The sequence below is a fragment of the Hemicordylus capensis genome, chromosome 2, assembly GCF_027244095.1.
Source record: "Hemicordylus capensis ecotype Gifberg chromosome 2, rHemCap1.1.pri, whole genome shotgun sequence".
NCBI lineage: Eukaryota > Metazoa > Chordata > Lepidosauria > Squamata > Cordylidae > Hemicordylus > Hemicordylus capensis.
Window position 1 is genome coordinate 169,171,663 of NC_069658.1, and position 12,134 is coordinate 169,183,796.

At 45.0% G+C, this 12,134-nt stretch overlaps 2 protein-coding genes across 10 annotated transcripts in view; one reads left to right on the forward strand and one right to left on the reverse strand.

The window, feature by feature from the left end:
* POPDC2 (popeye domain containing 2) overlaps positions 1-12,134 on the reverse strand; it is a 73,150-nt gene that overhangs the window by 49,639 nt on the left and 11,377 nt on the right. For 3 of the 9 annotated variants that reach the window (XM_053295894.1, XM_053295889.1, XM_053295896.1), the window contains 2 exons: positions 10,865-11,371; positions 5,399-5,547 (listed from right to left, as the gene is read on the reverse strand). In XM_053295894.1, the coding sequence (XP_053151869.1) occupies positions 10,898-11,371 (474 nt within the window). In that variant the 3' untranslated portion in view covers positions 5,399-5,547; positions 10,865-10,897. Of the gene's footprint in view, positions 1-5,398; positions 5,548-10,864; positions 11,372-12,134 lie in introns of those variants that run through there. The other 6 variants (XM_053295892.1, XM_053295891.1, XR_008316109.1 and 3 more) reach the window with 5 other exon arrangements.
* The window catches only part of PLA1A (phospholipase A1 member A), a 59,345-nt gene that overhangs the window by 42,729 nt on the left and 4,482 nt on the right, over positions 1-12,134 (forward strand). The gene's annotated exons all lie outside the window — the stretch shown is intronic.

Consider the following 12,134-nt stretch of genomic DNA (forward strand, 5'->3'; position numbering starts at 1 on the left):
ATGCAAAAACTATTTATTTGGAGAGTGATAGAGCGATAACACATTGCTATACATAGTTTTTATAGAATGCAAAAAGAGCAGAGTGCCAAGATGGGCCAATGGATAAAGGTGTTGGATAATTTTGATTTACAGTTCAGCTCATCGAATTCTATGGCCTTGGGCAAATTGCTCTCTTCAGGCTTTATACAGATGATACACTTGATACCCTTGCTGTCAGGGCAAGAAGCACCTTTTAAAGTTGTGGTTCATATTTAGAGCACCTGTCCCTTTTCAGCCCAGCATAGTGTCTCTCCAGTGAGAGACACTGGTGTCTCCTTTGTGTGCATTAAATTGTAATCCCTTTTGAGACAGGGAACCATTTTCTCATATATTTTGCTCTGTAAACTCCTTTGAAAACCTTTTGTTGAAAAGCAGTATATAAATATTTTTAACAACAACAAAACCTGTGCTTCAAAACTCTGTTGGGCCAGAAAATGTAGCAGGACAGAAAAAATAACATGTGGAAAACTATCATTGATACATACCATATTTACCTGAATAGAGAGGTTAAAGGAACAGGACTCTGAATTTAACAAACAAGCAAACACACACACACACACACTCTCTCTCTCTTACATCAAATAACTTGGGGGAAACCTAGTCTTGGATTTATGTAAATGCAGTATCATCGTCAGTTGCAATACCTCATCTGTAAAATAAGAATAAAACCTCTGATAACAACTGTAAATGTCCCATGGACAAAAATTACTCTCTAGTCCTTATAATAGGAGGGGGAGAGCCTGGCTATGAGCTGGACTCATAGGGTCTGTCCCTTTCTGGTACATCGGGACCAGATCTTCTATTTTAGCAATAATAACAACATACTGAAAAAATTCATAGATTTTTAGAACTAAAGCCAAGCCCTTGGCAGAAAGCCAACCCAGATCAGGGTGGTTCTGGACCACAGCGCTGAAAGCATGCAGAAGTGAAAACACACTCCCAGCAATTCTCCTTTCTTGTTGCTGGGCAGTGGTCCAGAGTCTGGAACACAACAGAGCAGTGTCTCATTTCCTCACACGAACCAAGAGTGGGACAGCCCAGTGCCAAATCCCTGTACACAGGCTTGATGGCACTGAGGGGGGGAAGCATAGAAATGAACCTGAAAAGTAGGCAGCAATCATGTCCTGACACCTCAAGCCCCCTGTCACCTTAAAAACATATCTGTGGTCCCTAAATAGACATTAATTCTGCCCAGAAGTGTGGAAAGAATTCCAAACATATGAAGCGGCTTTATTTGTCTGCCTAGCTCAGTACTCTGCCTGGCAACAGCTCTTGAGTGTCAGATGGAGATCTTTCTCAGCCTGATACTTGATCTTTTAACTGGGATGCCAGCACAGAACCTGGTGTAGTGAAACTTGGACTGTGACTTGTCTGGGTGCGGGTGGGGAAAGTTGGAGTAAGAGGGAAGGGAGAATGCTTGGAGGGTGGAATGTCTGGGGAAATAACCAGGGAGACTGGGGTGGGGAGCCTTTCTTGTGTAGCTGAGGATTGGGACTAGGGGTGAGAATGGAGGATGGCTTAGGTTACGATCCTGTTGGGAGCTACCATTAAGAACATAGGGACAGCCCTGCTGGAGGCTCCTCCCCAGCATCCTGTTTCACACAGTGGCCCACCAGAAGCCCCTGGGGAGCCCACAGGCTAGAGGTGAGGGTGTACCCTCTCTCCTACTGCTACCCGCCTCCCCCTGCAACTGTACGTTGTAAGATACAAGATAAACATAGTAACTTTAACAGACGCATTTGAGGAAACAAGGTTGGGAAATTTAGGACCGACAAGCGGAAGTACTTTTTCACACCGTGCATAATTCATCAATGGAATTCCTTGCCATGGGATGTGGTGATGGCCACCAGCTTGGATGGCTTTAAAAGGGGTTTGTTTATTTATTTATTTATTTATTGTATTCTATTTCTATACTACCCTTCCAAAAATCGCTTACACAGAGAAATAATAAATGATTGATTGATTGATTGATTGAGGACAGATTTGTTTAGACATGCATGGAGGATTTATTTGTTTAGACAGATTCATGGGGGACAGGTCTATCAATGGCTACTAGTCTGATGGCAGTGGGCCATCTCCAGCCTCAGAGGAATGATGCTCAGGGGAGCAACAGAAAGAAAGAGGGCATGCACATACCTCTTGCCTGTGGGCTCCCCAAAGGCATCTGGCGGGTAACTGTGTGAAACAGGATGCTGGACTAGATAGGCCTTGGTCCTGATCCAGCAAGGCTGTTCTTATGACACTGTTTATTTTCCTTGTTGGGTTCATAATAAAAATAAATAAGCATCTGGTATGCTCTAAGACCCACATATGTCAAGTTTTGACCACATACCCCGAAATCTGGAACAAACACAGCTGGCCTGTGGCAAATTATAATGACAGAGGTGGGTTATAAAAGAAAAGGAAACAATTCAGAATATTAGGTCTGTGGCATTATAAGTGTCAGGAAAGCTTCTGGGGATGGAGAAATTATTCCACAGGGGGCCTTGAAGCGACCTATATTTAGTCCCTCTTCCTATAATGGTGAGGGGCAGGCATAACCTGATTGATTTGAACAATTTCAGTTGGCAGCTGAGGTGAATGGCTGGCTGAAGGGAATAAAAACAAAATTCCTGGGGCTTCTCCTCCAAGGGAAAGCCAGAGAGACTTACCTGGGGTTGAGCCCTGAGGTAAGGCAGGATTATGGGCAATTAGCAGCCACTCTTCGAAAGTATTTAGTGTCAGTCACTTCCTCAGGGGTGTCAGTCCATTTACTGGCTCATAAGTGAAATAAGGATGAAACCCTTCTTGAGTATGGGTGTGTTCTGTGGTGTTTGGGGATGAAAATTATCCAATTCTCACCTAAAGGTATAAGATGTTTTTGGGAAGGATCAGCTTATGAAACATGTTTTAAGAAGGGAGCAGATGATACAGTTTCACCTGTCCAAGCCCCCTATCCTGGATGAGGCCATGAGTGTAATTTTAGATCAGGGAATAGAAACTTTTAAGTCGTAAGGGGCTGTCATCTCAGGTGACAGCCCCTTCCCTTAGTGTGAAGTAAGAGGGTCCTCCTCAAAATGGGTGTCATGATGATAATACATTGCAGATGCTGTTGAAAGTACTTAGGTCCTAGAAGAGCATGTTAGGGTTTACTTATTTTTATCGTGAAGAGCACAAAAATATATATACAAAATGTCCTTTAATGTGCCTGTTATACTTATTGAGGTATGTTTGTCTTACAACATAGCTTCTATCAAACAGGCTCCTAACCCTACCTAACCTAAAGAGATAGGCTGCAGATCCTAAGGTTAGGCAGTGTTATGAACCTGTCACCCACACTCCACCCCCATCTCCAGGCCCAACCCTCAGTCACACAATAACTGCCCTCCCCAAACTCCAGTAGACATTTCCTCAAACTTTCTGCCCCCAAGCATTCTCCCCCTCCCTCTTACTCCAACATCCCTGCCCCCCCCCCCAGCAATTGGACATGCCACGGATCAAAGTTCACTACATCACCCTCTTCTTTAAAGAGGATGTGTCACATCCCAGTTAGTCCATGCAGAAATCCTGCAGCCATGCAGGGGTTCTCCAATGCCACACACCAATTGAGTTGGTAGTCTCTGTGCTGGTGCAGCCAGACAAGGAACTGTCCAGAGGCCTCTCCTGCCTGGCTGGTGTCTCCTCAGTCCCAGCATGGCTTGCTGCTGATTCTGCCACTCACTCCACGGAGTGAATGCCTCACTCACTCTTGCCTTGGCTCCACATGGACTACAGGAATTTCCCAGTCATCTTCAGTGTCGGGTCAGATTCTGTTCAGTTGAGCACCCTGCAGGTTTCACACTGGCCATTTGAGAATCAGGTTCTCCAGAACGTCCTGAATGATTTGGGGGTGCAGCATGCATTGGACTTGGTCTGGAACCCCTGCCTTCAGAACCAAATCAAGGGCAGGTTCTGTTTGCCCCACCAGATGCACACATGGCTTCATCCGATTGCAATGCCCAAGCTCATATAGCCCAGGTGACCCTGGGATGCTTGGCATGCAGAGCATGTGTGCTACCACTTAGTTACATTTATGACCCTGTCCTGCCTTCTCTACTAGAAGTTCTAGCAGATGAGATTCAGGAGTTTCATAACTCTAAGTGTTGTTATTTTTAGTTAAAAGTGCTGCTGGCCATCCCAAATTGAATTTGGGCAGTGGCACAGGGGGAGTGGGGTTGACCTATTTCCTTTCACACAGTTTCTTCAGTCTAAATGCTGCCATGTTGCCACTCTGGGGAAACATATGGGGAAGGACAATTCAAATCAGCATAGAATCATGAGGAAGAGAGTTTACCCCCCACACCTTACTACTGACTTTATCTAATTGGGGAGGGGGAAACTCACAACTACTTTGAACTAAAGATAGAAATGTTGGGAAATGCAGTCACAGACTTCCTGCACTTTACATCTTTTGGCCCTGAGGCCAAAAGCCCCCAAAGTAGCCACTAGCACATTTCTCTATGTGAAGCTAATCTGAGGCAATGCATACATTGAAAACATAGGAGGGTGCACTGGGATGCACACAACAGCCAGTATGAATTACAACCAGTAAATAGGCTGACAAAAGCATTTCTTCATGGACAGATATGGATCCCTGTGGGTGAATACAGAACATAAGCATTGGCTCTCACTCAAATAAAGCTCCCCATTGGTCACTTTCTCTTCTGGCACCTTCAGTGCTGTTTCAGGATACTACATCTGGGTAACAGCTGCACAATCTTTCTTTCAGCCCTACAAGAGGCTGGATATGGGAGCACTTATACTCCCACTCAGCGACATCATAATGGTTTTCTTGGCTTGCTTAAACTGCCTAGGCCTCACCGTTTGGTTGGCGTACATCCATATTTTGTTCTCCTGCACCATATTTTTTCAGGGTCGTCACTGACCAAGCTAGCAATTTTTAGCTCCTGTTGGGTTAATATTCACTCTCTGTAGCAGGAAGGATGCACCAAGTGTCTGGACTATGACTTCTTACTTTCCACCCCAACCCCAAAGCTTCAGTTCAGAACAGCCAGGGTTTAGCAAGTACCTCTCCATCAACCAAAGTTGAAGAAATGGAGAGAAGACTGATTTCCTCCTACTGTGCTTTGTTACAGGAGAGAACTAAGAGACCTTCAAATTCCATTAGTTATACCCCTGTCTTTCCAAGATGTTCAATGCATCTAACATCACCTAATAATGTGACAAGTGTTCAATGCAGACACATGGAAATAGCTGGTGCCACTATCAACAAGCTGTGGAAAGTGTCCCACCATCACACTGCAGTCTCATGCATGTACTTCAGGTGTGTTGTGCTGGTGCCGGAATAATACGTGTATTGACACGCAAGTAATTAACACCATTCTGATTAGATGAGAGTGAGCAAATGATTTTGTGTGAGCCTTCACCATTCCATTGTTGTTCTCTATAGTTCCGGGGTCTGAGTAGGAGCCAGAGGGGCTCTTCCTTTTGTGAGAGCCAGACGACTAGTTTTCAGGAGGCTTCCAGAAGCTGCAGAAAGGGGAAACATATTGTTATTCTTATGGTAGCAGTAAGCTCTTACCTATGCACTCAATTCTCCCAGAATAAGACCCAAGTAGTAGTGTTACAAGCTATTATTTCCCTCTTACTGGTTTGCAAAGTTACCATGACTTGTTTCTCAGATTAACTGACCAAATGCTCAGATCAGTCCTCCTTCCCTTCACGAAAAAAGTGCATGCACGCATAACAAACCTCTCTATAATGCAATGTTCTCACTTCTCTTGGCATCTTGGACATCATGAGAACTATAGCAAAAATAGTTTAGACTGCTATTCTGTGGCTTTAAACACCCTGTAAATGACTTTTACTAAGGAATCACACTGGGATGCAGATCCTAATAACCCATATCTTCAATCCTCCCCAAATAGGTTTCTCCCCCACCACCCACCACCAACTGTCTTCCCCGCAACCCAGCCACAACTTTAAGAAAGGAGTTGCTCCTCAAGTTTTCTCTCTCTCTGCACCCCTGAATTACAGTGTCTAACAAAAGCATCATTCCCTCAATCATACCCCATTTGGAAGGATCTGCAGAACTATAGGGAGAAATCTGGACTCTTTGAACAGGCAATTCTGGCAGCCTGCTCCTCCTTTCTCCCACAAATGCACTCTGGCTGCTTTGGGGGATTTAGCAAAGAGTAAGGAATGGGTCTGAGGAAGGTACCCAAGGATACTGGGTATGTTGAGACTCTATATTCATTACTTTATGTTATATACTTATACCCTACCATTGTCCCTCCATGGTGCACAAGGCAGCTTACAACACAAGTTAAAACAATATAATGAAAACCATAGCACAAATACACCAACAACAGCCAGCACAACCAATAATCCACAAAAGCCCGACACTTAACAACCTACAAAACCCAGTAAACAACACATCACATCCTTAATAAATTAACCCCTAAAGTCCTCTGGAATATAACAGTTTTATTTTGCTATTTAAAAGTTGATGGGGACAGAACACGACAAGCCTCCCTGGGAAAGGAGGGAGATCCCCCGTCTGGGTGCAGTTGCAAGAACAGAAAAGGCTCTGCCCCACAATGCCACCCACTGCACAAAAGTGGCACAGAAACATGGAGCAGGTCCCTGTTGATTACCTGAGTTTAGAGGGAGGTTCACATGGGTGAAGGCAGTCCTTGAAGTATCCCAGTCCAGGCCATTTATTTATTTCATTCATATTTTTTTATTAAAAAAAATCTACCCTACCTTTCTCCAAAAGATTCAAGGTGGCTTACAATTTGAATCTAAAATGACCCTTAAAAACAGATTTAAAACAACCACAAGGCAGCCCCACAGAGGTTACGATCATTGAATCTGGATGTTACCAAGGCCAGATCCATCTTATTCCAGAAAAGGAGCAACTGGCATGCCAGCTTTAGTTATGTTCCTGGCCAGAGCTGCCACTTGGACATCCAGGAGCACTCCCATGCTGTGATCCAGAGTCTTAAGAGGGAATACTGTACTCTTAGGCCAGCTGCTCCCCAACTAACAGTACCTTTCTCATGCTTGGATTAAGCTTTAATCAGTCTTATCACCAATTCCACACACTGTTCTTAAGATCTCCACAGCCTCTATTTGATGGAAAGGAGAAACAGAGCTGGATGTCATCCATGTACTGACGACACCATGCCCCAAATTTCTTGGCACCTCACCCAGCAGTTTTATGAAGATGGTCAATGGTTTGGGTGATGAGATGGCCACCGGTGGTGCCCTTTTGTGGAGATGGAGTGGAGCACAAGTTTCCCACCACTGACTTCTAAAATCTACGTTTAGGAAGGTCCAGATCCACCACAAAATGCACTACCCAGTTCCCAGCAAGTCAGTCTAGAAGGATACCATGATTGATGGTCTCAAAAGCTGCTAAAAGATCCAAAATAAACAACAGGAATGCACAAATCCCCAATCCATTCTCCAGCACAAGTTAGTCTACTAGGACAAGCAAAAGTTGTCTTGATACCAAAAAACTGGTTGGAAATCCTACTGAAACTGATCTAGGACATCTGAATCACCTGAGCACCTTGTCCATCCTTATAATGGAACTCAGCCAAAAGTTGTTAAAATCAGTGGGCAGGATCCAAACCGAGTTAGTCATGATGAAGCACCATTGAAATAAATGAGCCAAGTTAGTCATGACTAACTTAAGTCTTGTTTATTTCCATGGGCCTTAATCATGACTCATTTAGTCTGGATCCTGCCCACTGGCATCAAATGATGGTTTCTTTATGAGTGGCTTTGTCTTAACACAAGGAAAGAGCAATTTGCATACCTGTGTGTGCCCCTTTATAACCCTGTGCCAAACACATGGTTTGCCCTTGGGCAGGTGTGTATCAGTAAAAGATGCCTCATGAGAAATATTCTTGATGCTTCCCCCGCCCACTTCATTCTTCTGTGCTTGTGTGGTCATAAGCTAATGTGGCCATTGTGATCCAGGTGATAGTAACATCTAGGAGGACTGTTTCATATGGGACTGCCTTTGTAGAATGTCTGGAAGCTATAGATGGTCCAGAGTTCTGCAGCTAGACTCCTAACTAGAGCAAACTAGTGTGGGCATATTATATGTATTTTGAAGGAGCTGAGCTGGTTGCCAGCTTATTTCCAGGTACAGTTCAAAATGCTGTCTTTGACTTTTAAAGCTATAAATAGCCTGAGCACAGGATATCTAATGGAGTCCCTCCTCCCATATACTCCCCCTCGTGATATAGGATTTGCAGAAGAGGTTCTGTTCCATTTACCTCAACTGTGGCTGTTTCTTACTAGAAACAGAAACCAAGACAAACAAACATGCAGGTTAAAATGATCACCCTAAGCTAAAGAAATCAAGAAACATAAAATTAGAGGAACAGTTAGGAGAGGCAGTGTACTAAAAATCTTTGCTTATGGGTTGGGTTAGGAAGCTCCCCCGACCTAGCATGGTTAGACAAACTCCAGAGCTGCATGGCTTCTTTTTCCAGCAAGGAGTTCCAATGAGCTCAGAGGCACACTTACCCCAGGATTTTGGGGCCAAAATCCAGGGCCTCCACACCCCCTGGGGTCCCCTAAATCTTGTATAGTCTGTCCCGGGTGGTGTGGTCACATTAAAAATGTGTTAAAAATACTGTGTGTGTGGATGGGTTGGGGGCCTCCAAAAGCCCTTAGGTCCTGGCTCCAAAATTACTTAGGTGCACCTCTGCATGGGCTTGCTGCTTGCCCACTCTTTCCTAGAGCCTCAAAAACCCTTTTACTTTGCTCTGTGCCAGTAGTAATTAGTGTCCAAGGCTTTCACTAAAATAGACATTGGTTAAAAACTTCTCCTGTGCAATATTTTCTACTCTGAGATATAGAAGAAATTTACACACTTTGACAAGAAGTGTTTGCTTTATACTGTATTTTTTTTGAGCTAGGCAAATTTGTATCCAAACAAGTGGATACAAATTTGCCTAATTCAAAGTTTCAGTGGCACTGCTAGTTCAAAGCACTTGCATATGTTATCAGTAACTCTTGTGAGAGCTCTGTGAGATAGGCTAGTATTCTTATCCTGCACATGAGGAGGCTGAGGGAATAGTGGTTTGCCTAGCACCATCTTGTAAGTTTGTGAGATTAAATTGGGACCATGAACATCCTTGACCTACAACTTACTATCGTAGCCACTACACAACAGAAGCATGACAGAATGCTGAATATTTCACGTCCCTTTGACTTTGGTGGCATAATACAATAGGAACATAGGAAGCTGCCATATACTGAGTCAGACCATAGGTCCATCTAGCTCAGTATTGTCTACACAGACTGGCAGCAGCTTCTCCAAGGTTGCAGGCAGGAATCTCTCTCAGCCCTATCTTGGAGAAGCCAGAGAGGGAACTTGGAACCTTCTGCTCTTCCCAGAGTGGCTCCATCCCCTAAGGGGAATATTACAGTGCTCACACATCGTCTCCCATTTATATGCAACCAAGGTGGACCCTGCTTAGCTAAGGGGACAAGTCATGCTTGCTACCACAAGACCAGCTCTCCAATCTGTTGCCCACATCCTCAAGGGCTTTGCTCTGTCCAGCTGGACCAAATACTTTCTACCAACAGTTTTAAATTTGATGTGAAGCCACCCAAAGATTGGAAGTTTCACTGGCAGGCCAATTCTTGGCATAATGGGTGACTTTTTACTCTTTTGGACACCCAGGTCTTAATCTGAGCCTGGTTTCCAGTGCTCAGCCTGAAAAACATGTATGCGAGTCCTAGCTCTCAGCCCAAGAAACTATGATCCAGGACATTGGGGTCTTTTTACCTCTTCAAAACTGCAAAACAGTCCCAAAGCTTCTGCTAGTTTCTTTTTCGGAGCCCATCATTCATGTTTGTTTACATTTCTGACAAGTTAGTCATCTCTTAAGAGACCATAATCTATCCATCACAACTATAATGAGGGCAGGCCACTTCATTCAGAGCTTCACTCATGAGCTAGGAAAACTTATAACCAAACAAATGGATACAAATTTGCCTAATTCAAAGTTTCAGTGACACCACTAGTTCGAGGCACCTGCATATGTCATCAGTAACCCTTACAAGAGCTCTGTGAGATAGGCTAGTATTCTTTTCCTGGTTTTGCAGATGAGGAGGCTTCAGAACTTGATTTGGAACTTAGGAACCAGAGGCCACCTAATGGTGTGGCGGGGAAGTAACTGGCCTAGGGAACAAGGAGTTACTGATTGGAATCCCCACTGGTATGTTTCCCAGACTATGAGGAACACAGCAGCGATACAGGAAGGTGCTGAAAGGCATCATCTCATACTGCACAGGAGGTGGCAATGGTAAACCCCTCCTGTGTTCTACCAAAGAAAGCCACAGGGCTCTGTGGGCGCCAGGAGTCAACACAGACTCGATGGCACAATTTTACCTTTATAGGAACCAGAATTGGCTTCAGAAGCTAACACTGAACCCTGAAACTGGGGATTGGGCTTCCAGGTGACACATTCACTGGGACTATTTTTTCCTCCAGCATATCCAGGTTGATTTACGTGCAGACAGATTTTTCCTTGACTGAGTCACCACACCAGTTGCCACATATTTAGCATGAGGCAGCACAGTTTCCTGGAAGGCCTGAAGCCAAAACTTCACCATTGAAGCTCTCTGGATTTGGCCTACTTCCCAGTGTGAGGAGGACTCAAGCCAGCCTTTCAAAGCAAATGAGAAGACGCCCCAGCCCTCACATCCTGAAAGGAAAGCCAGCACAATGGTGTGTACAGCATGCTGGACACATCAGCCCCTGCCAACCAGCACACACACACTTGTGTTTCCTTCTACAGGCACGAAGAGTACTTACTTAGTGTGACGTGTGCCCATGTTAGAAGTGCCCTCACTTCATATACTCCCCTTCGCTCATATAGTCCATAAAAGACCCTGTCAATTCAGCAAAATCTTCCAGTACGAGACTGGTAGAGTCCTCACCAGACAGGTCACTGTCAGGCCTAGGTTTCCTGGGAGGGGCAGGAAGAGGCACAGGGCAAGGGGCCACAGGAGCTGTCTGGACAAAGGCAGGTGAGTGGCTTAAGGACACTGGGGGCTCTTCACACTCCCCTGGCTCTTTCTCCACCTCAGTGTCTGATGAGGCAGGTCCCAAGACATGGTAGATGCTGGGCAGACGGATGTCGAACCGGAGGCCAAACTTGGCAAACAGCTTTTCATTCACTGCATACAGCTTCTCCGAGATGTCATAGCCAAGGAGGACGGAGAAGAGGCGGGCAATGTAGCGCTCCTTTGCGAGAAGCAGGTACAGCTTCTTCCTTGGCCAGGTGATGAAACTGCAGTCAGTCTCTGCTGTCAGGGTGACCTGCCAAGGGAAGGAGAGCAGAGGTGTGACAACAATCCAGACCTCTGTGTTTCCATGGAACGAAGCTGCCATTCTGCCCCAAGTTCCACTGAGCTACTGTTCTTAGCAGGAAATGGTAGGAGGGTTCCAAAGAAATGAGCGAGAGGAATGTCGTGCTGGTTTTACATCCTAGTTTACTGTCGGGCCAGGGAAAGTTCAGAGGAGACAAAATCCAAGGGGCCAGGACAGCTGGCTGGACAAAGCTGGGCAGATGGTGTACGATTACTAATTCGGTCAAGAATAGGTGTTTAATCAGTGAAGTCAGAGAACTGGAGTTTCAGATATTAAAGAAAACACTTAAAAGAAATGGTAAATAACTCACAAAAGAAACCTAGGACACTTATCTTCTTGTTAAGAGTTTGAGAGAGTAATAATACATTCAGAGGTGCTCTTACCCCTGGACCTCCAGGCTGAAGTCCAGGGCCTCCACACCCCCTGGGACCCCCCCAAATCCTGTTCAGTCTGTCCTGGGTGGTGTGGTTGCTGCACTGCGCCGGGCGGCCGAGCAGGACCGTGACCTGTGCCGGCCGGCCAGGACGGCCTCTGCTTTAGAGACAGAGGGGGGAGTGGGGAAAGAAATAGGTGAGGTGGGAATATGTTAAATTGCATGTTGAAATGTTTCTGCTAATACATATTTGAATAAATATACCTGTTCTATTTACTTCCATTTTTGTGAGTTCAGTTGCTATTTGTGCCCTCAAGAATCCATGTGTTAAAAATACTG